Source organism: Centruroides vittatus, unplaced genomic scaffold (genome assembly GCF_030686945.1).
Source record: "Centruroides vittatus isolate TY-2023 unplaced genomic scaffold, ASM3068694v2 contig_920, whole genome shotgun sequence".
In the NCBI taxonomy this organism is placed as follows: Eukaryota; Metazoa; Arthropoda; class Arachnida; order Scorpiones; family Buthidae; genus Centruroides; species Centruroides vittatus.
In genome coordinates, this window is record NW_027122607.1 from 913,028 (window position 1) to 936,275 (window position 23,248).

Consider the following 23,248-nt stretch of genomic DNA (forward strand, 5'->3'; position numbering starts at 1 on the left):
AGACTGTGGCCTATTTTTCGAACGTGAGCCTCTGCCTAACTCACGAACGCGGACCTTGTTAACCCGGGCGACGTCCGAGCCGGTATCACATTTGGATCTGGTTACTACCATAATACGTATCTCCACAGAATGTGGGTGTGTGGTCACTCTTAGCTTCATTTCTCCCCATAGACCTTACTGGCATGGGTGTCCCTACCAGGAGCTTGTGCTCCAGCCTGCATTGCCCTATGGATCAGTAAAATTACTGGGCTCTCCCACCACGACCAGGTGGTGACCATGGGAGAGTCATTATTATTATTATCTACAATTCACAAAGTGAACAATCAAAGCTCTTATAAAACTTGCTTTCTGAACAGACATTTAAAACAGATGCTGAGATAAAACAAACTAGCATTAATTTTGAAGCAGCAGAATCAATTGCTTTTCTATTTGCAATACCCAAAATGCTTAAAATTGCAATGGGAAAGAAATTACTTCATAAGTGTGATCAGTATGGAGAGTTTTGCCATTTTGTTCAAGGGATACAATTGCAAAATCACAAAATTTTTAAAAAGTTTTTAAAATTATTTCTATATGTCACCAGAAATTTTGACATCTTTCAATTATTGAATGTATCATAGCTAAAAGAAGATACTACAGTAAGAAGAGAAACAACATCCTCATCCAAGTGACCTCAGTATCACGTGAAGGTGAGCAAAACTGAATGTCTAACATGGCCACCACTTTTTATTTAATTTTAACTAATACTATAGTTTCTTTATTCTAGACTTTTGGCTGTTGATGATGTCTACTGAACAATAACTAATAGTGACCATATGATAAAAAGCACTTTTATTCCTGTTGTTATTTCTGTATGCACACAGAATGAGAATTTTGATTGGCTGAATGTAAGATTCTATCTGTCAAAATCAAGTTCAGATTAATTCCAATGGAACGACATTGTTGTCTCTGAAATAACTTAGTAAAGTAATATATGTAAAGTAATATATGTGATATAAAAGATTTTATATCACATATATTACTTTACACATGCCTGTCTGAACACATTTTAATTTAAAAAAGACTTTGCATCCACATCTCCTTGCAACAACCTTTGTTTTCGTGACAAGGTTGTTGAAATCATTCTTAAAATACAGTTTATGTTTGCAATGATTAGGTGGCAAATGTCTAGGTTATGTTATGTTCTTCGTACCCAAAAACCTATTCTATTACCACATTCGACAAGTTTTCAGCTTATAGTAGAATTTAACACAGAAATTCAGTCTGATCCAAAGAATTCTTTCTGTTTAGGCAGGATACCATTTTAGAGTTTTACTGAATAATGAATGTTAAGACATTCTCCAGACATATTGATATCATCGAAACAGTAGTCAAAAATGTCATCCTCATCATTATAATGGTCCTGCAATGGGATATCCACCCACTTCTCCCTGAAATATTTTAACTAGATTAAAAACATTTTGTACTGATCATGAGATGATCTATGATTTAATTTAAACTATGTCATTATCTTTCATAGGCCCAGATAGGATTTGTCCCTATTTGAAGGAAATTGGAAGTGAATGATATCCAAACCAATGAATAGCCAACTAGCTATATTCCAGTCCATTGCATTTAATTATTATGTACTAGAAACAAGATATAGATGAAATGTTTATATCTACACCCTATATACTATATACAGTATATTACTATTGGTTTTATAAACTGCAAACAGTATCAAATGAAATAATTTTGAAAAATATGCTCATTACAAACACAGTTACTGTATTAATGAGATAATGAGTTATAATTTTATAGATTCTTTAGAATACAAATATCCAAATTTTACGGAAGTTTTCACTAAATATATGAACACTTTAGATATAATTATATTTTGATGCATTTTACCATCTTTTAAAATAATAAAATAATTATGACAAATGTATTAAATAAAAACTTTAACTCACCTTTTCTTTATTAGCTGTATGACGAGTACATGTTATATATACAGGTACAGGCCAATCACACGTCTCAAATGTAACACCTGCCATATAACCACAAGTTACATGAAAAGATAACGAACACTTCCCTGCTGAACACTGTATGCAGATTCCATTTACTAAATTAAAGTTACTGAACATTTTATGGCAGTACGAGCATTTCTGGAAGAAAAAAAAATTAAATTGATATACAAAATTACATTTAATAATTTTAAACTTTTTAAACTAAACAATTATATTGTCTAACTTTGAATAAACTATGTAACCATTATAGTATAATAACTAGTTTTTTCAAGAAATCAAATCATTATTGTTCTAATAAAGTAACTGTTGTTGTAATGATCTGCATAAATCTTTCTTCATATTAATTTGAGTAAAAATATTATCAAAATGCTGTATATAAATTGGTTATTGTAAGAGATTTCAATTAGATAACTTTACTTTCTTTTAGTATTAATTTATATATATATTACATAAATAAATTTAAATATGATATTTTTAAATTGCAATCTCAATCAATTTTTAAAAGTAACATTCCTATCTTCTCAATTATTTTTAAGATTACTAAAAAATAAACTCACTTTCTTATATGTGTCTTTATTTTTACGTATTATATAAATTGAAATCTTTTAAATACTGGACTACTTACCAATTTTTGACGAGCTCTAGTCACTTTACTAATATCTACGGGTTCCTTTTTGACGATATCCACAAAACTCACATCTGGTATTAAAATAGCACACAAAACATGAGCCCACTGTCCATTAGTAGTTGGCTTTAATGCACCTCCTCGTAATACACACAAACAACATTCCTAAAATTTATATTTAAAAGAATAAATAAATAAAACGTTTTTTAAGATAAACTTTAAATAGATATTTCAATACTCTTTCTGATTATAACATTAAAAAAATATTTCATGGTTTAACTCAATGAAAAAGAGTTGTTGTTTTACTTCCAAGAGTGTTGGAAGTAAAACAACTTTTTATACATCTCTTTCTGGGCTATTGTTGGTGTTAAGAGTGATGTTCATCATAATTTATTTTTTGTTTTTCAAGTTAAAGTGTGGACTTTGCAAGTGTGTGATGTTATTGCGCTGCATTTGAAAAAAACTGTAGACCTATTCCCACTGTCATCTGTCCATCTTTCCTTAATCTTGAGAATAGAGTTAGATACATGATATGGAAAGCTTAGGGGCAAGAGGCATCCCTGATTGGAAGTTCATATATAGTTAACCCATGAACTTCCAATGCAAACCAGAAGTTATGTTATTCCAATTCAAAACTTTTCTCCCGAATGCAGTTAATAGATGACCAGCACGAGTCCATTGCTAACAGAAAAGTATGATGTACAAGAGCAAGAAATTACAGTACTGATTTGAAGTGGAGCGCACATATTTTAGATGAAATTAATTAAAAATATGATTAAAACTGCAGCTTGGCATTGTGAACTATAGTTACACTAATTCAAAAATGTGATTTTATTTTATTTTAGTAAATTTAAAAAAAAAATAACAACAACACTGATTTAAAAAAATGCCAAATTGTAAAACAAAGCTTTTTATTCTAATTTTTCTAAAATTTTATAAACAGCAGGAAAAACTTGATTATAAAGAAAAGCATGGTTCAATTTTACAAATATTTGTGTATGAGTAATAACATTTTTAACTTTAAACTACCGCTAAAATTTGGAATGTAGTTGGTACATCTGATTCTCAACAGATCATGAAGGCAAACATCTGTAAGTCAAGATACAAATTTATTTTTTTTTTATGAAGTTTGTCTGCAAAAAACATTGCTTCACATAAATATATTGAACCAAACATTATATATAATTTTATGGCTAATGTTTTTAGTTCTGAGTATTTACTATCACACACACATGTAATCCACAATAGCTGACATTAAAGATTATTTGGAACTTGTCTTTTATAAATATTTCCTTGGAATATTTGTCCTTAGTTTTCCTGGAACTCAATCATTTCCACCTGCAAGGCAGCTTTATAATATTTGAAAACATCTGCCATTTTACTTCATTCACCATTAGACTGAAAATAAAAACTTTTTCAAAATTCACAAAACATTCTCAATTTTTTTTAAAATAGATAAATCTTACTTCAAGTTTGGATTTAAGTTTTTTTGCATGAAATCGGCAACTGGCTGATGTCACTACTCTCAGTGCTAACACAAACTTCCTTTAGGTTAGGAAAGTACAAAAAATCATTGGAGGTTGATTTTTCTAGAAAAACTTAACAAGAGTCCATACACAAACCTTCCTTTCCATTATAGTTTGATATTCAAGTCATTGATATGTTTAAATATGTCAGTTAGAAACACCGTGGATGGTATACTTGCTTTTGAGTCAATAAAGCCTAAATAATTCTTTGCTGACGAATGATTATTTTTGCACATAAATAATTTTATTCCTTCAAATATTCTAGAACTATTTCCATAACACAACCTTTGCTCAGCCTTCTTACATTATTGTGTAGTAGTAAATCATTCTGAGCATTAGTTTCAAGTAATGACTTGTGAGTAAAGTGACCACCAGTAAGTGACAATTTCACATGGATGAAATTCACTATTTTAATTACTTCCTGCATTGTACTTTCCAGACTGAGACTTAGTTTGCAGCACAACACATTTTAATGAATGATACAGTAATAAAAAAAAAATCAAAATTTCATTGTGTTTCGGATAATTACTCATTCATTGAACTAAGTCTTTCTTACTTCTGACCATTGCTAGTGCACTGTCTGTTGTCACCGATATAATTTTTTTCCAAGTCCAACTGTTTTGGTATACTACATTACAGCTCTATACAAGTTTCCTCCTCAAATAGTTTCTAACAGCAGCAAAAGGGCCAAAATTCTTCAACAAATTTACTGCTGGTTTTTTCCAAATAGTGCACAAAATCAAGAGTTGTGCTGTGTCCATGATGTCCCATGATTCAACTATAGCTAAAGCACAAAAATCTGGCAGTCAAAATCTTTTTTAAATAGGACAATTTTTCTCTGCCAATACATGTGTTTCTTGTATTGAAAGATATCGACATTGGAATATGTCAAATAGTTTCAACTGCATCTTTTTTTATTCTCAAATAATGCATTTTCAGCCTCAAGCATGCATTCTTTAACTACATCAGCATCAGAAAATGAATTCATGTGTTTAGCATGAGTCCAAGAAATACGCAAAGAGGCCTCAGTACATTTTTCTTGCTCAGTCATTTAATGATTTGTAATTTGGATTGATGTCATGCAAGTTGAGCAGAATCTCTCAATTTTAATTTGTGAAGATTGCTTCCTACTGGGAATTGTTTGGCAAATCATTTATGTTTAGTCTTATAATGTCGTTTTATGTTGAAACCTTTAACTATTAACATGGTTTTTGACAAATCAAATGTTCCATCTCACTTAGACAATGTAAAACAATTTAAGTCGATCCATTCTGATAAAAATGGTTAGTTTTTGGCTTCCGTTGTTCTTTTCTTATTCACTGTGATTGTGAACTATTCTAAAATCGTTATTTTTAATAAAACTATAATTAAACTATAATCCAGCTATAAATATCCAAAATGAAGCAAAATGTAACATACAGATTATATTTTTATTTTATTTAAATTAAGATACAATAACCCATTACACCTTTTTCAAGTGTGTACAACTAAACCAGGGATCACAAACTGGTGGCCCATGAGCTAGATATGGCCTATTAAGCCTTCACATCCAACCCACAACCTTGATTATTACTTTTCTGAAAATCAATGTTTCTAACATCTTGTGGGGATTAAAACAGAAAAAATTCAAATGTCTAACTGTTTACATAAGTCATAAAGGCCTGGCAACAAAAGGGCCTTTATTAGAGCCTTTATTTTTAATTACACCACGTTTTGGTTTACTGAATAATACTGATGGAAAGCTTACTAAAAGCTTCAGTGTGGTATGATCATCATATCCTTAATCTCAAGACAGTTTGCTAAAACCTGGTTTTTATCAAGACTGTTTAAGCCAGTAAAAGCTTAAAAATAAGGCATTAAAAAGATTTCATGGACCAAAAATTTGGCAGTCTTTGGAGGAATATTGTCAAAACAAAAAACTGACTGTTATATTGAACTACGAAAAAAGTTTTGTTTGTTTGAAAACTGACCAACAATTACTTGAGTTTAGGAATTTGACAGATTTTTGGAAATTGATAAAACAGATTCAGACCTCAGAAATTTAGAAAACAAAATTTTTTCAGTTGATGATTTGGAAGCTTATTTAATAGATATGTTTTCAGGTGTAGAAATGGCGGTTAACGAGTTATTCATTTGAGACTGAAATACCATTATGATTGGATGATCTATTTACTTTCAGGTAACTGGAATTTGTGATTTTCAATTTTGGGAAGTCCCCAAGATTAGACGAAATATCAATAAGATGTTTAAGCATTTGTCAAATGAGATTTTGAACAAGGTAGTTCCTTTATTTAAGTATTTTAAATTACATCTATTTTTCTATAATCATGGGAAAGTAATAGTTTTAAGAATAATTTTTAAAAAGGAAAGTAGAAATTTACCTTTAAATTACATATCAATTGGACTAATTAATATAAGAAAACTATTTTTTCCTCTTCTAGTCAATCATCTTTATCTTTGGATGGAAGATTTACAGGTCATCTTTTCTTGGCAGGGTGCTTTTGTCAGGCAAAGAAAAACTGGATATAATATTTTTATTTTGAATGGGTTAGTTCAGTCAATCTTATATAAGAAAGAAAAACTAATATGCAACATTTATTGATAATAAGAAAGCATTTGGTTCAATTGATCGTGATTTATTATTATTATTACACTCAAAATGTAGTAATGCAGATATCTGGTAAGTTTGTAATTTACTCAAGGCATTTATGTTGAATGTCAGATATGTAACAGAAAGATACTATCAGAGAACAAAGGCAATTTATTCCAATAAAAGTTTTGCTTACGATGATCCACTCAAGTCTTCTTTTCATTTTGTTTCTTAATGACTTACTGTGTTAGCTACAAGTTAATTTTTTGTTGTTGGGCATATCATTATCACTGGAAGTGGAGATCAACTGTTTATTGCATGCTGATGATGTTGCTGGTTGACTGTGTAGTGGCCTTTTAGGCAAACTTAATATTTTAAATCAGTGTTGTTATAATAATAATCTAATTATTAATAAGACAAATGTAAAGTTATGATTTAAGGAAGGGATTTTGAAAAACTCAGACCAGCTATTCCTGGAAGGTTCAAGATTAGAGATCATTCAATATTTTAAATATTTAAAAGTTTATTTTTCATCTAAGAATTCTTTTTCATTTCATCTACAAAAATGATAATTCAGACTGAATTGAAGATACACCAACAACAGAAATTATTAATTAATTTAAAAATTTTATCATCAAGATACATTTTAAAATGTTCAATTCCATGATAAGGTTTCATTGACTGGGTAACTGTTACCTTTTTGAGATATTCAATTAATAGATTAATTAGAAAGAATTCAGCTTATTATTTTAAGCAAGTGCTTCATTTAAAATTGGTCAGTCTCTGGGTTGTTTCTTAGATTTTGAACCAGGTACACCATCTTTAGAAATAAAATTTATTATTAACTTGTTAAAATTTTAGATGGTCATTCTAGATCTTCAAGAGAAGATCTAGAATGGCCTTCCTTGATTGGTGATATTTTGATTGGAGTGGGTATGCTATTTATTTTTACTAAACAGACATTTGAGCTAATTAAACACTACTGGATAGACCTGACATAACTGATTTATGATTTGTATTAACTTGAAGATATTAACTACTTAACAAAAATTGAGAGGTATTAAAAACTAACATTTGCATGAAAGTCACAATATCATCTTTCTATGACTATCCTATAAAGACATTAACCATTTTATTTTGCAGGAAAAGAATAAATGTATTGGATAACATTAACTGTGTTAATCTTAGCCAATACATTTATTCTGAAATGAAAATATATCTTGTTTCATTTTTTTTGTATTGCATTTGTCATTTACTTATGTAAGAAACAGTATATCTAGAAGTAATTTAAACTCAGATTGTATTTCAGCAGTCATCTTGTTACAAATTATATAAAGTTTGTGTTCTCTTTTTAAAGTTTCCGATAATAACCTAACTACGTGTGAAATTTGCGAATTTTGGAAGAAAAATTTGAAAAAAAATTGTAATGCAAATTTTTCTTGAAAGATTGTAAACATCTGCCAAGAAAAAAATCTATCTATTAGATAGATTTTTGGATTGGATGTCACCCCGATTGTCAACAATCAGATGGGAAAGTTGACACATATGTGTCATAAAATGCACTGTCATCATCAACATGGATGATCATGTAACCCCTTTCCTACGACAATCAAATAAAAGCTTGAGCCCCTGGAAGCTCAGAGTGATACAAAGGAAGCTATACTTGTCAATGTGATACATTTGTCGCTTGGCTCAATGAAAGGAGAAGATGCCGGTAGAAGACAGATCACGGCTTCAAACTTCCATACAGCTTTGCCATATTGACTAGGGCTATGATTCCTATGAACTTATCAATGCATGCCATTCATTTCCTCATAGAGGTATTTTTGTTAGTGATTTGTGAACTCTCTGCCCCAGAAACAAGAATAGGCTTAGCTAAGAGCTGCCCTTTTATATATATTAGTATTTAATTACATTTAACCGAGTTTAGCCTTGTAGAACTCCTGTATGTTAACTTTAGAGATTAATAAATGCTTTGTTTATTTGTTAAACCTGTCTCCTGTCTATCCAAGGACACCTGCCAACTTGCTCGCTTCCCTCGCCACTTGATTTAGACCATGCAAACGACAAAGATCAGATCTTACCGATCTGTGCAGATTAAGTGGTCATTAAGGAATTGCCCTGTGACCACCTGCTTATCTCACATACACCTTTTTATAAGTCTTTTTAACTAAATTAATAAATTTATTGATTTTTTTTGATGAAAAAATGATTCAATTTAATCTATTTAATTTTTAAATTAAATATATAATTAAATACAAATTAATTATGTAGTTATTCTAAACTACATGTTAATTTTGAAAAAAATTATATACATATACTGTATATCAGGGGTGGCCAACAAGTCGATTGTGATCGACCGGTCGATCGCGAAGCCAATTTTGGTCGATCGCTCGCGATGTCTTGACTTAAAGTGTTACACTTATAATTGAACGCAACGCGTGAACGTAACGCGCAAAAGCACAATATGCATGCAGTTATGACTGAACTCGTAGAAAACAGTCATTTAGCTTGACTATTTGGTACTGTCATACGGTAACTTCTTTTCTTTAGTATTAACAATATAATTATTAATGAATATTATTTATCCACGGTGACAACGTTGAGTTTTAATTTTTCTCCTCTTTAAATTGTAAGTACCTTTTCTTTATGTTTTAAATTAAATTGTGGCTTTTCTAACCTATCTATTTACTTGATAAGTGAGCTTTTTCGGCAACAGACCTCTATATTTTGGATTTTTGGAAATACGTCAACCGATAAAAATATTCCAGTATCACCAAATGTAGCAAATATATTTATTCTGGTTTCGGACCTGTGTGAATCGGCATTTTCATACTTAAAATTAACGAAGACTAAACAACGTTCTGTCCTGACTGTTCCCATACTGGAGACTCATTATTATTATCTTTGTCAGGATATACACCTAATTATGATTTTTTGGTTAGAGAACATGTAAACTCAGTCCTCCCATTAATATTAAGGTAATAAAATAAATTCTAAATCTGTCTTTATCTGTAGATAATTTGAATTAGTAAGTATTGTTAATAATTACTCATGTTGTTTTTTGGCCCGTTAAACAATTATATTGCTTTTTACATAGGTAGATATACAGGGCGTTTCAGTACGAGATGCACTCCCGCGAGCTATTGATAGATTAGCAAAAAATAAATCTAAAAATCTTATATCACTCTTCCATGATAAATTTTCCTGGCCCCCAAAAAAATTGCGAAAGTAAAATATTGTAATTAAATTATCAGCCATACTGTGCATTTTTATAACAACTTTTTCATATTTACGAACAAATAGTACCACAACTTACACATTGCAATTGATAAAAAAATTAAATTATATTTTAAGTTACTGAAAATCTATCTTGAAAGTGTCCAAAAATCGATTTTTTAGGTACCGCCTATGCGGAATGAACTCGTAGCTGCAAATGTCAAAAGTTGGGTCTGGAAATTAATTTTTTTATGAACCCATATCTCGAAAACTTAATAAGTGATTTAAAAAATAAAAAATAGTTTTGAACATATATTCTGCTTATCTATCCATAGCTCGCAGGATGCACCTCGTACTGAAACACAGTGTATAAACATAGTATGTATTTCACATCTCCCCGCCCCACTTAGACTAAGCCTATGGCAACAAGTCAATCGCGACACATTTTTAGGATAAAAAGTGGATCTTATGTACACAAAAGTTGGCCACCCCTGCTGTATATGATATGTTGGAAATGTTGTAAAAGTGTATAAATGTGTTGGAAAACTGCAAATTTTCAAGAATATTCTGCAAACATGAAATTGAAAAAATTTAAATAAAACATGAAAAACAGGTTAAGAAATAACTTAATAAAAACATGAAATGATTTTGAACATTTCCTAACCTAAACAAGCTTTTTCATATTCAAAATAAATAAATAAAAAATATGATTTAAATTTATATACAATTTATAATTTGAAAATGTACTTACAGCATCTATTGCATTTGATGTACATCTTGCACATTTCCACGAGGAAGAATCAGATTCTGCAGTAATGCCATAACATGCTAAAATAAAATTACAAAATAATCATAAATAAAGAAAATTTTTGATTAATTTCAATTATATTTATTAAATTTTTACTGAAGACACTATACTTTTTAAATATCTTAAATAATTTTAAGTATCTTACATATATGCAGCATCAATATTAAATCTATATTTAAAAATAATCTGTATTAACTGTACAAAATAATTACCACCTCTTTAAAATAGATATAATATACAGAAATAACTTTACATACATTATATTAAATTTATTATTGCGTAAATTAATTATCCATACAATGAAAATTTTAACTTGTAGTTTTCAACATTTCTTGTATTTAAAATTTTATAAAAATAATCTTAAAAATTTCTACCTTCCTAATTTTTCAACCTGGAAGACATGCACAAATACTTTTCAAGAAAAAACGTTGGTATCTGTGAGATATCATATGACTGACTCCTCTCATACAGTAAAAGTCACAGGTAAATTATGTGGATATAACTCTTGCGGGCATTGCTTGGAATGAGTGAAATTTGCCACAACAGCAATTTAAAATTAAAATATTCTTACAAAAACAATATTCCTTATATTCTCTGCTCTCTCTTCATCTCTGTATAACAAAAATCAATTCCAATTCATCTCAAACTTATCACTGTGTTTACTTGTGACAATGTGACTTGTTACATATTGTGCTGTCTGTATGACAGTACAATATATAACAATCTTTACTTTGACATAAATATACTACTGTGTTTCTCTGAAAATAAGACAGAATCTTATATTAATTTTTGCTCCAAAAGATGCATTAGGTCTTATTTTTAGGAGAGGTCTTGTCCAAAAGTGTTCACTTGGGTATTTACAAACACTTAAAATAAATGATAATATAAATTATAATTAAGTATTAATGTCAATAATAATAATATTTATTTATATATTATTATTATTTTATAATTCAATACGTCTGTTGTGGGTTGCAACAGACATATTAAATATGACCATCTGGCTGACGATCTTAACTGGGACTTATTGTAAGGGTAGGGCTTATATTATGAACATTCTGAAAAATCATGCTAAAGCTTATTGTCCGGTTAGGTCTTATTTTTGGAGAAATATGATAGTTTACGATATATATAGATAATTCCATCTTCTCTGACATATCAAACAATATCTTTGAATGTCATTATCTCACAATACTGAATCTTTTCAAAAAATAAAATTAACTTCATAACATTTTTGTTTTTATGCCAATTTTAGTTCACTAACAAATATTTAATTAATTAATTATTATCAAATTTATTTTCAATACTCTTTTCCAAATACAGTGGTACCTCAGTATACATCTGCTTTAGAATACATCCAATTCAGAATACATCCTGTTTGGACGAAACAAATTCTGTTCGGTATACGACTTTTGTTCGGTATATGACTTAATTCAATTATACGCACCGTCTATGAACAAGTAGCACTATCAGTGTACTAGACCAGAGTAGACGTTTGCAGTGCCATGGTCTATAACTTTGTTAAATTTCTTCTGATTTTAATTTGTAAGTAAAACTTTATTATTTTTATTAATCATGAATTGCAAATAGGCAAATGAAAAGCAACAGAAAACTAAAAAAATTACTAGAATTGCAATAGAACTGAAAAAAAGATTGTTGAGAAATATGAAGGTGGCATTCTGTTGCATAACATATTCCAAGAATGACGATATCGACAATCATGAAAAATAAAGACATTATTAAATCTGCTAACGTTGCAAAAGGGGTTAAATCAATTTCTAAACAGAGATCGGAGAAATTACATCATGTTGAGAAATCGCTTTTGCTTTGGATAACTGAAAAACAGTGTGCTGGCGACAGCGTATCAGAAGCAATTATTTGCGATTATTACTGTAATAACTTTAAAAATCTATAATAAAATTTATTTTTTTATTAATGTGCTCAAACAGTGTTTCAATTATTTTACAACACCATTAATATACCATATCAAGAGGAGTTTTTTTTTTTACATGAGAATGGATTAATCACTTTTACATTACTTATAATGGGAAAGGTTGGTTTGGTGTACTGTACATCCTATTCGGTATAAGTCCAAACATCAGGAACTGATTAAGGTCGTATACCGAGGTTCCACTGTACTAACTTCAACTGAACATTTTTTTGCTGTAACCAAATTCCATTACAGATGATAACCTATTGTGATAACACTTAATTTGGCAAATGGAATGAGTTACAATTAAAACTCAGTAGATAAAGAGAACAATGTCATATTTCTATTTTAAATTATATTTTCACTACTATCAAGTATTCCAATGGAGAAATTTTTGTAAAAATTTTCTTATTGGGCTGCAATTTGAAAAAATTGTAGACCTACAAATTCCCACTGTCATTTGTCTGTCTGTCTTTCCTTAATCTCAAAAACAGTGTTAGATAGATGAAAGTCAAAATCAGATATAGAAAGCTTAGGGGCAGGAGGCCTCAATTAACTATACATAAACTTCCACTTTAAGCTGAAAGTCATGTTATTTCAATTCAAAAACTTTCTTCTGAATGGAGTTAGCTACATGACTGGCATGACTTCATTATTAACAGAAAAAGTATGATTTACAGGGGCAAGACACTACCAAAATAATTGACACTCCATCAAATAATTGCTTATTTGATATTCAAAAAGTTTGAATGTACTGTACATTATGCTACACTCATAATAATGAACACAAAAGCAATGATTTCCTCATTATAACATTTTGGGTAATGTGGTTATTAATGTCTGCCATTTCAATTTTCATTCAAATTGGAAAAAGTTTAAAACATTGAATAAATTGTAATTCATCAGCAGATTCATACACAACCTTATGTTCAATATCACATAGTTGCATCAAGTGAGATAACACAGCTATAATTACTTGTGCTTTGCACTAATATAAAATTTTTCTTTTTTTTATTACAATATTAATAAGATAACTGCTAACAGATAATTTGCAATTTTATTTATAAACATACGAATGATAATTTGTTACCGATACTTACAATATACTGAACTGATCAAGAAAAATTTTCATTTCATTTTACAATCACTATAAAAATATGCAGTTTAAATAGCAAATGTATAATTTACTGTTTTCACATTAATTTAATAATTAAAAAATATTTTTTGCTTGATAAAAAAAATCAATTTGAATATATATAAAAAAATTTTTCCTAAGTAAATGAAAATTTGGAAAATTTATTAAAACAAATTATACTAAGATTGTTATTTACTAACATTTTTTAATACAGGTTCAATTTTAATCTAAATTAATAAGGCAATCTGAAAATTTCTTCATTAAATATGTATCTTATGTATATTGTCTATTTTACATCAGTAAATAAATTTATATTATTAACAATATTTATAATCTAAATATAAAAATATACAGTACACCCAATTCTCATTTACACAATTGTTTTGATCTAATAATTTCAATAAATTTCCCTTTTTAAAAACTTCAATGTGATTTTAATTGTAAGAAAAAATATTCACATTTCATTTTCTAGAAAACTGCTCTTTTAAAAAAAATTCTTTAAATTTGTATAAGATTGCTACACACAAGTAAATTTTACAACTTATTTGGTCATGTGCAGTGACAATCAGTCTTTCTTTATCCTGTGATTAAGGGAGTCAGATAAAATTGTTTGTATGATTTCATTTCTTCTACTCTTTCAATAGTTAATGGAATAGTTTTCGTAAGCCATTTGGTGTTAAAAGCTAGCAGTACTTCGGTGTTTAAAAGGTCATATTATATTAATTATTTTATCATATTACTTTTACTAGTTTCTAAGGTCTGGAATCAATTTTCCATTTTTCCATATGAAGACAATTTTATTTTTACACACATTTTTCTGGAAAATTATCTACCATATAAAAACAGAATTGGGGTACTTGTATAAATGGTCATATTTATACTTTTTACATTAAAAATAAAATTAATATCTTACTTGCATGAACACACACTTTACAATTTGTACATATGTAAAGTGGAGAGGTGCCATCCGTTTCCAAAAGTAGATTTTTATCAAAAAAATCTGGCGTTTCATAATTAGCATCAAAACACATACTAGGCATCCAAACTGGACTCTGTGATGGAACATGCAATTCTGAAGCAGTATTAAGTTCATCTTCCTTGAACTAAATTTTTGAGTTCAAATAAATTAATTCTTTATCACATTAAAAATTATAAAAGTACGAATAACATAAAACAAATTGATTACTCACTCTTAAAGCCTTAAATACTATACATATTGAACAATGAGGTTCAACATTTGAACAGTGACTATTAAAATTTTTTTCAGCTTTAAAATTATGCTGTTGACATTGCCAAAGATCAAAAACTGGCTTCGCCCATTCATCTAAATTCTTTTTTTCCAGCACAAAAGGCATTTGATCTAAACAAATATTTCAAAATAAATGATTATTAAGATTAATTAAGAGAAAACTTCCATTTTTAAATTGTGTATTATCTAACATATTAATCTCACCATTTAATTCCTCAGTTTTAATAGCTTGAGAATTTGATCTTATTGAATTACGCTTTTTTCCAAAAACTTTCTTTTTCTTAAGATTAGAATTATTTTCTAATTCTTTTTTGTTTATTATATCCAATTCAACAACATTTTTCTCTTCTAAATGTATTTTTGAAGTTGGCAAGGTATAATTATGCAATAACTGGAAATTTAAATAAGATAATTTAATACATCTTTGAATGTTTTACTGTAAAGCAAATAAATTATTAATTTTTTAAAAATGATATAATTAAACTAGATTTATATTTTTACTACACAGACACACACTATGATACATATATATTATATACATAAATTTGTACTTCACTTCAGGTAGTCACAAATAATTGTCCAGACACTTACGCAACCATTTACAATTAACAGGAAAATGTTATCTTCATCAAAATTCATACAAAACTTGTAGAACTAATTTAAAATTAAAGTTTGTACATTGAAAAGAAAAAGCTCCTGAAATGACAATTGGATGTATTTCTTTGTATGCTACTGTTGCTAGTTGGTATAAATTAAGTACACGTGGGTTAATATAAGTGCTTTATACTCGTACAAGTTGATTATTGAATATTTTCATCATTGTTAATGTATTCTAACAGTGTACATTAGCGATGGAATGAGTATCCAACTAATTTGCGTGAAAGCAATTTAAATGCATTTATTAAAAAATTATTCAATTATTAATTAATGTATATAGAAAAAATAGACAATAAAGGACAATCTGAAAATATCAAATGAATAATAATGCATCACTAAAAGCAAATAAAATAAGTTAATTTAGCTATAGACATTCTGTACTTCAAATAAGAACAATTTAAAGACTTAGGAATTTTATTTACTTCATTTCAAATAAAAGATATTAATTTCAAACAAGCATTCATAAACTTTATTTTAAATGAAAATAATGAAGCATTGTAATTATACAATTAATATATTTTTTCCTTAATCGGTAAATATTTCTGAGCCCTAGAAGCTTAAAATTATTTAATTAATACAGAAAACATACTAAAATCAAATGGATTTGATAGTTAGTTGTAAATACCTTTGTGGCATCTAATGATGAGAATACAACTATTAATGATTTGTAGGTGGTTCTATTTCATTTATCAATTCAGCTTATTTTAAAAGTAAATTTTTAAATTTAAAAAAAATCATTTTTATGTGATCTCAAATAAACCAAAATGCTTTCAATATACAGCATAAAACAATCAAAAACATTTTGACTATTTTGAGCAGCCACTTTCACTAGCCATAATCAGTTTAAATATAATTACAGGTACTCCTCACTTTACGACCGAGTTCCGTTCCGACGATTACGTCGTTAAGTGAATTAGTCGATAAGCGAGGAGCTTGCACCAGGAATATAAGATCGTTGTAAAATTATACAAATTATGCAACAAACTTCAAATTTATTCATAAAAAGACTATTATAGTACGCTTAGTGTGCATGTCACCATTCGCCACTGATCGACACTCAAGCCGATGAAGGGGATTCCTCGAATTGCAGGTCGAAACTCGATTGGTCGTAAGTGCGAGTGGTCGCGTTAAGCAGATAGGTCGTAAAGTGAGGAGTACCTGTATTCAAAGTAATTGAAAATATTTATTTTATTCAGCAATATTAAAAGCTTTTTCTCTCTTTCTACCCAGTTTTGCTCTAATTGTTGATTAACATTAAGTCATTAATAGCAACACCATACATAATGATATAAACACACATTATTTTTATTATAAATTATTATTCATTTATTAATACAAAATTTGGTTAAAATCATAATTTTTAAAATACTTGAAACCATGATAAAATTATTTTATTCTACTTCAATTATCAATTGTCTAAATAAAATAAAAATTAAGTCTTTTACAAGTTTGAATTTTTACTAAGAAACTGTACACAATATCTTTATTAATTTATTTTAGTAAATGTGAAAAAGCTTTTTACAAAAATTAATCCATAATTCAGATAATATGATTAACTACATTTCAAACACACATACATAGTCCTGCAAAAAAGATTTAATTTTAATAAAAATTGTTCTACAAATTTTCCAATAACATTCTTAACAATAATTCTTCCTTCTTTCATTTCTACATAGTATTTTAAAATTACCATTAAAAAACCACAACAAATTGTTTTATATTTGAAATTAACACTAATTTCAGCAACACTGCAATGTAACAATACAATAAGTTTTATGAAATCAATCAGAAATCTTATATAACATGAAAATAATTATATTTTATCATTCATTTTTAGATAATATAGCCTATTTTCTTTCCATCTCTTTCTTCCAAAGAAATTACTTGTGTGAAAGCCGCAAATTTACGCATTTGACGAAACTTCCAATTTGTCGGAAATTGTAACAAATCTGATGGAAGAACGCGCCAGATGAGAAATTAGATCAGTGGTTCCCAACCGGTGTTCCATAAGCATCTCCCAAGTGTTCCGCAGATTTAGTCGCAAATTGGAAAGTGTACATCGTATTCGAGCCGCCGAATATCAAAAAATTAAAATCATAAAATTTTCATAAACTTTAATATATATGTATGACTCGTACTTATGGAGTGTACTACTGTTTCGAATAAGATAAAGACAACGATAAAAACTGAATGAAATATGTAAAAAACATCAGGCACAAGTTTCCCATTAAAGTTATTTAGATATATTTTTTCCTGTCTTAGAATTGGCGTTAATAATATGAGTAGAGATTTTGAATTATAACTGCTCAATTCTAATAAAATAACTGATGACAAGCTTATGTATTTCATATTAACTTAAGTAAGTGTTCCGCTACAGAAAATTGCTCACAAAAGTGTTCCGCGTCCTAGAAAAGGTTGGGAACCACTGAATTAGATCATCATCACCGTTTTGATAAGAATCTGATGGGAAAATTGACATGTAAGTTTCAACTCAGCACTGTTGTGTCAACTTTTGACAGTCATGTGACCCCCTTTCTCACATTAAGGAGATAAAAAGTGAGAGTCGCCGGAACCCGAGGAGAGTGATTCAACGGGAAGTCATATCAGGACATCATGCGCATCTCGTCTCCCGGGCCTCCATACGTTGGACCGGACCCAAGAAAAAGAGAAGAAACCCGTTGGAAGAATATCCACGACAACGACCCTTCCATACATCAAAGTTCGTCGAATCGACTCTCCGCTACACATAAGAGAGGTATTTAGGGGGCTAGAAACTTGTAAACTCTCTCCGCAAGCAAACCCTTAGAAATAGAATGAGCACGCGTTTCGTGAGCAATGTAGAACTATTTGGCTCTCCTCCCGATAGGAGTATTTGTACCTGTATTTAATCGCCTATTTAAACCACATATATTTAACCTGTATATCCTACCTTTAGTTATAGAATAAACACTGTTGTTATGTTAAGATCTGTCTCTTGTCAATCTAAGGACACCTGCCAACTTACCGATGCACCTCCCCACTCACGTTTTGCCTTCCTAGCCATCCAATGACACCGAGGTTGGGCTTTACCAGCCCATGCAGATTAAGTGGTCAGGAAGAGATTAACCCCTGACCCCCTGCTTATCTCACACTTGAAATACAAATATTCTTTATTTTTAAAGGAATTTATAATGCTGAGTTCCTATCTAATTTTCTTATAATTTTGAATGAATGCTAGTTAAACACAAAATTCTGACAAGAAAATAAACAAAATTTTTCAGAACAATACAAATTAATAAATTATATTTAATAAATTACACATAAAAAAATTACACTAAAAATTTTACAGAAAAATACAAATGAATTAGAAAAATGAAGGAGAGAAATACAAAAATAAGTTACTTTTAGTTACAAGATATATAAAGTATGAAATTTTTTGTTATCTGCAAGTTATTTTTGAACCTTTTGAAATAAAATAACTATGTTTTGTTCTCGCTGTGGATTAAACATACCAAGTGATCTTGAAAACTATGATGTGTGCAAAACAAGTATAGTCCTATCACATTCAAAAATATTTTGAAATATACATTAGATAAGTAATGAACAGTATATATTTTTGAACGGCAATTATTAATAAACAAACTATATTCAAAGTGTAAAGTTTAAAGTGTATTGTATATTTATCTAAGAAAAGCTAAATATGCTTCAAAATTGCTACTTGTAATGCCAAAAACTTTTTAAAAAATGTTAATACAGTAGACCCCCCCTATAACACAGGCTCATATAACACGGCAAAAAAATTGCGATCGCCTTCATATAACACACTAAAAGAGACTCATATAACATGGTAAAACGTCATCACCGACTCATGTCGCGACAGGATTGGTCAAATCTGGACCAATAGCGGACATTGCACAAACCATTGAGTTTAAACGAGCAGAGGACCTACTAAAAACCATTTATTATCTAACAGCCGTAAAACTTATATTTATATTAATGATGTCTCTAAAGTTCAGCGAATTTTTCGCAGGAAAATAACTTATCAGGAAACATGCACCCGCCATTCAATGAGCCGCTCTGCGACGAAAACAAACTTAAGCAATGGCGTCGTCGAACGATACACACTCGGTAAGTAATCCTACAATTTTTTGTTTATAGCATAGTTTATATGGATTATTCGCAAAAATTATTCATGTATTGGAAATGTTGAGTCAAATTAGTCTAGAACCAGTTCATTTTATGGAAGAAACCTTTCAAACAGCCATAGCCCCTAAACTGAACACGTGCTGCGCTGTGATTGGCTCATGTATTTAAGTGACTCGTACAACACAGAATTCATATAACACGGAATGTATCTACCATGTTATAGGGGGTCTACTGTACTGTCTATCAGCATTATTACTTTTTACTTGAAACAATACTATAAGTACTTTCGACAAACTTTACACATTGTCTTCTTCAGGTATAGAATAATGAAACCTTACAATTTAAAATATATGTTAAAGTGTTCCAAATGGCAAATTTAAAATGTATTCCATAGGATATGTCAATACATTGAAAAAACAATAATAATAAATATGATAGAAATAAAAAAAATTGAGGTGTGAAAAATGCATAATTTAGAATTATTTCAAATGAAAATTATCATGCTAACCTCCTGTATAACATGCGCCATATTGCCAAAAGGTGAAGTGATGGTTCATTACACAAACTAAGTGTAATTATGTAAAGCAACTCTCATATGAAAATGATCCTGTGATCTGAGCTTGGTGTTCTCTACTTCAACAGTGCTCAGATTGCAGGATCATTTTCATATGGGAGTCATTTTACGTAACAATGCTTAGTTTGTGTAATGAATGCTTGGCCTTCCAGCAATGTGGCACATGTTATACAGGAGGTTAGCATGATAATTTTTATTTGAATTAATTCTAAATTATACATTTTTCACACCCCAACCTTTTTTATTTCTATCATATTTATTATTATTATTATTATTATGTTGGGTTAAGTGAGATATACTCGGTTAACACCAATGGCTGTGTACTATGACAGACCAGAGTCAAGGCATAGTAACCAAAACAAAACAAAAATTAAAAAACTGTGTCAGTGTGTGTGTGTCTGTATTCAGGAATTTCCTAACAATATGACATGTATTTAATATAGTGACCTTCTGTAATGTGATGTATGTGTTTCTATTCAACTCTAATGTTTCCAGGCTAGTGTAATGTGTGTGGTATGACACCTGTAGAGGAGAGAACAACAGGTACAATAAGTATCCTATCCATCCTCTACAGATGTCTTATTTCCTGGGCAAGTTCTGAGTACTTGCTGATTTTTTCAGTTCATGTGTTTTGTATATTGTGAGTGTTTGGAATAGACATATCTATAATGTATGTGATTTTATTCTGTTTGTCAATGAGTGTGATGTCTGGTCTGTAAATTGTTTTATCTGTGATTATGGCTCTGTCGTAGTACATTTTGTGGGCTTGGCTAAATCGACAATGGGCTTGTTAAAAAAAAAAATCCTCTTTTTGTCCATAGAGGGAAAAAAGTCAAAGTATTTGATTCTCTACTGGTTAATTTCAACAAAAACTATGTCTGAGTGTCCCCTTGTCAAGTGACTTTCATTTCTTTAAAAGGTTTGAAATAGTCCTGAGAATATAAACAATTTGTTATGCCCTGCAATGACCATTGCACCTGGAAACACTTTACTTATTTGTCTACAAGTGAAATCTAATTTTCTGCTCTATTCAGATTAAGTTATATTCTTTATACCCAAAAACCTTTTTCATTTCTGTTGGACAATTTTCTAGCTTATAATAAGATTTAACATAAAAATTGCTCTGTTCCTAAGAATTTTTCAGTTTTGACAGGTTTCCATTTTATTCGGGTTTTGTTTTAGACAGGTTTTACTGTAAAATGCAATTATAATTTCTTAAAGTTTTACATCAGATAATTCTGAAGTGTTTATAATAATAATAATAATAATAATAATAACTACTATATATTTAGATTAGAAAATTTACCTGAGGTAATGCTTGTGGATTTTTAACAATTACAGTTTCCCTATTCTTCATTGTATATTCCGAGAGAGTTGGACTGTTTGGCCTTGAACAATTTTGGGAATGAGGCACTTCTAATTTTTTCTCTAATAATGACTTAATAACCTGAGCCATTGATGATGACTGAGATAAAAATGGAACAGGTTGTTGAGAAATAAATTGGGAAGATTCCATTGATACAGTTTTTGTGTGATGCAGCAATGGCACTTTAGACTGATTTGTAAAAACACTGTCAGATGAGTTGAGAACAGAATTTACATTTTTTTGTGATTGAGTCAAAACACTAATTGCTACTTCTTTATTTGCATTACTAGTAGTTAAAATAACTGGTGAACTGTTATCTGAACTATTTACAATTCCAAATGGCAATAAAATCATGGATTTTTGATGTTTGTTTTTAGTTTCTTCAGGTACCACAGTATTACAAAACTGAGTTTGTGATAATTTTGCATACTGATGGAAGGATAACACTGTTTGTGGCATATAAGATTGTGATGAATAATTTACTGTTGACACATCAGTTTTGATTAAATTTGTTTTTGACACTGAATTGGTATTTGCTATGGTATTTGCAACATAGGGCACAGATTTTCCATTTGATAAATGCAACTGTAACTTTTTAACAGTATCTTGCAACGTAGATGATTCAGAATAATTAACAGAATTTCCATTACTATTTATAAATGAATTTTGAATCTCTTTATCAATTAGATTTCCTAATCTAAATTCCATCACTGAAGATTTTGTATTTTTATTATCGTGAGACGATGTATTACATTTCACTTCAGAAGAATTCAACTTATTCAAAATTGATTTCTCACACAACCACATATCTGAAACTGTTTTAAATTTTGATATATCACGTGATTTTGGAAATTTTTGCAAAGAATTACTCTTTCCCAATAATGAACTTGAACACTTAACTTTTTTTGGTCTTCCAGTCTCATTCAATTTCTTTTTATGCTTCTTCTCTTTAACTTTATCAGCATTAGTTTTACATTTATCTAATTTCAGTCTCTTTTTTCTCTTTGGTTTCAAATTAATATCATTGTCAAGTTTGGTCTTTTGTTTTTCTTTTTCTTGATCAATTTCACTTTCACATTTCTGTTTACTTCCTTTTTTCTCTTTTTTATTTTGAATATGTGAAATTGGATGTCTTTTTGAAACAGTAGTATTTGCAATAGCTTCTGTTTTATATTTTCTCCTCCCATCTCTAAAAAATAAAATCAAACATTAATTTAATATCTAATTTTCTGTAGAAAATAATTGTTTTAATGTTATTAGCTAAATTATTCAAAATTTATAAAATGAAAATTTCTTTAATTTTAAAGTTATTTAATTGTCTTTCAAATGTGAAGATTCATTAACAATGATTTTTTTTTTTGTTCATTCAAAAACAACAAATCATTGTTAATAAACCTTCAAACATATCTGCTATTAAAAAAGAAAAATTATAAAGTCA

At 29.3% G+C, this 23,248-nt stretch overlaps 1 protein-coding gene across 2 annotated transcripts in view; it reads right to left on the reverse strand.

The window, feature by feature from the left end:
- The window catches only part of LOC136984475 (lysine-specific demethylase 4A-like), a 53,392-nt gene that overhangs the window by 12,373 nt on the left and 17,771 nt on the right, over positions 1–23,248 (reverse strand). For both annotated transcript variants that reach the window (XM_067281474.1, XM_067281473.1), the window contains exons 8-14: positions 21,751–22,999; positions 15,293–15,479; positions 15,030–15,199; positions 14,753–14,942; positions 10,718–10,794; positions 2,632–2,796; positions 1,950–2,144 (exon numbers count right to left, since the gene is read on the reverse strand). In XM_067281474.1, coding sequence (XP_067137575.1) covers positions 1,950–2,144; positions 2,632–2,796; positions 10,718–10,794; positions 14,753–14,942; positions 15,030–15,199; positions 15,293–15,479; positions 21,751–22,999 — 2,233 coding nt within the window. The remainder of the gene's footprint in view (positions 1–1,949; positions 2,145–2,631; positions 2,797–10,717; positions 10,795–14,752; positions 14,943–15,029; positions 15,200–15,292; positions 15,480–21,750; positions 23,000–23,248) is intronic.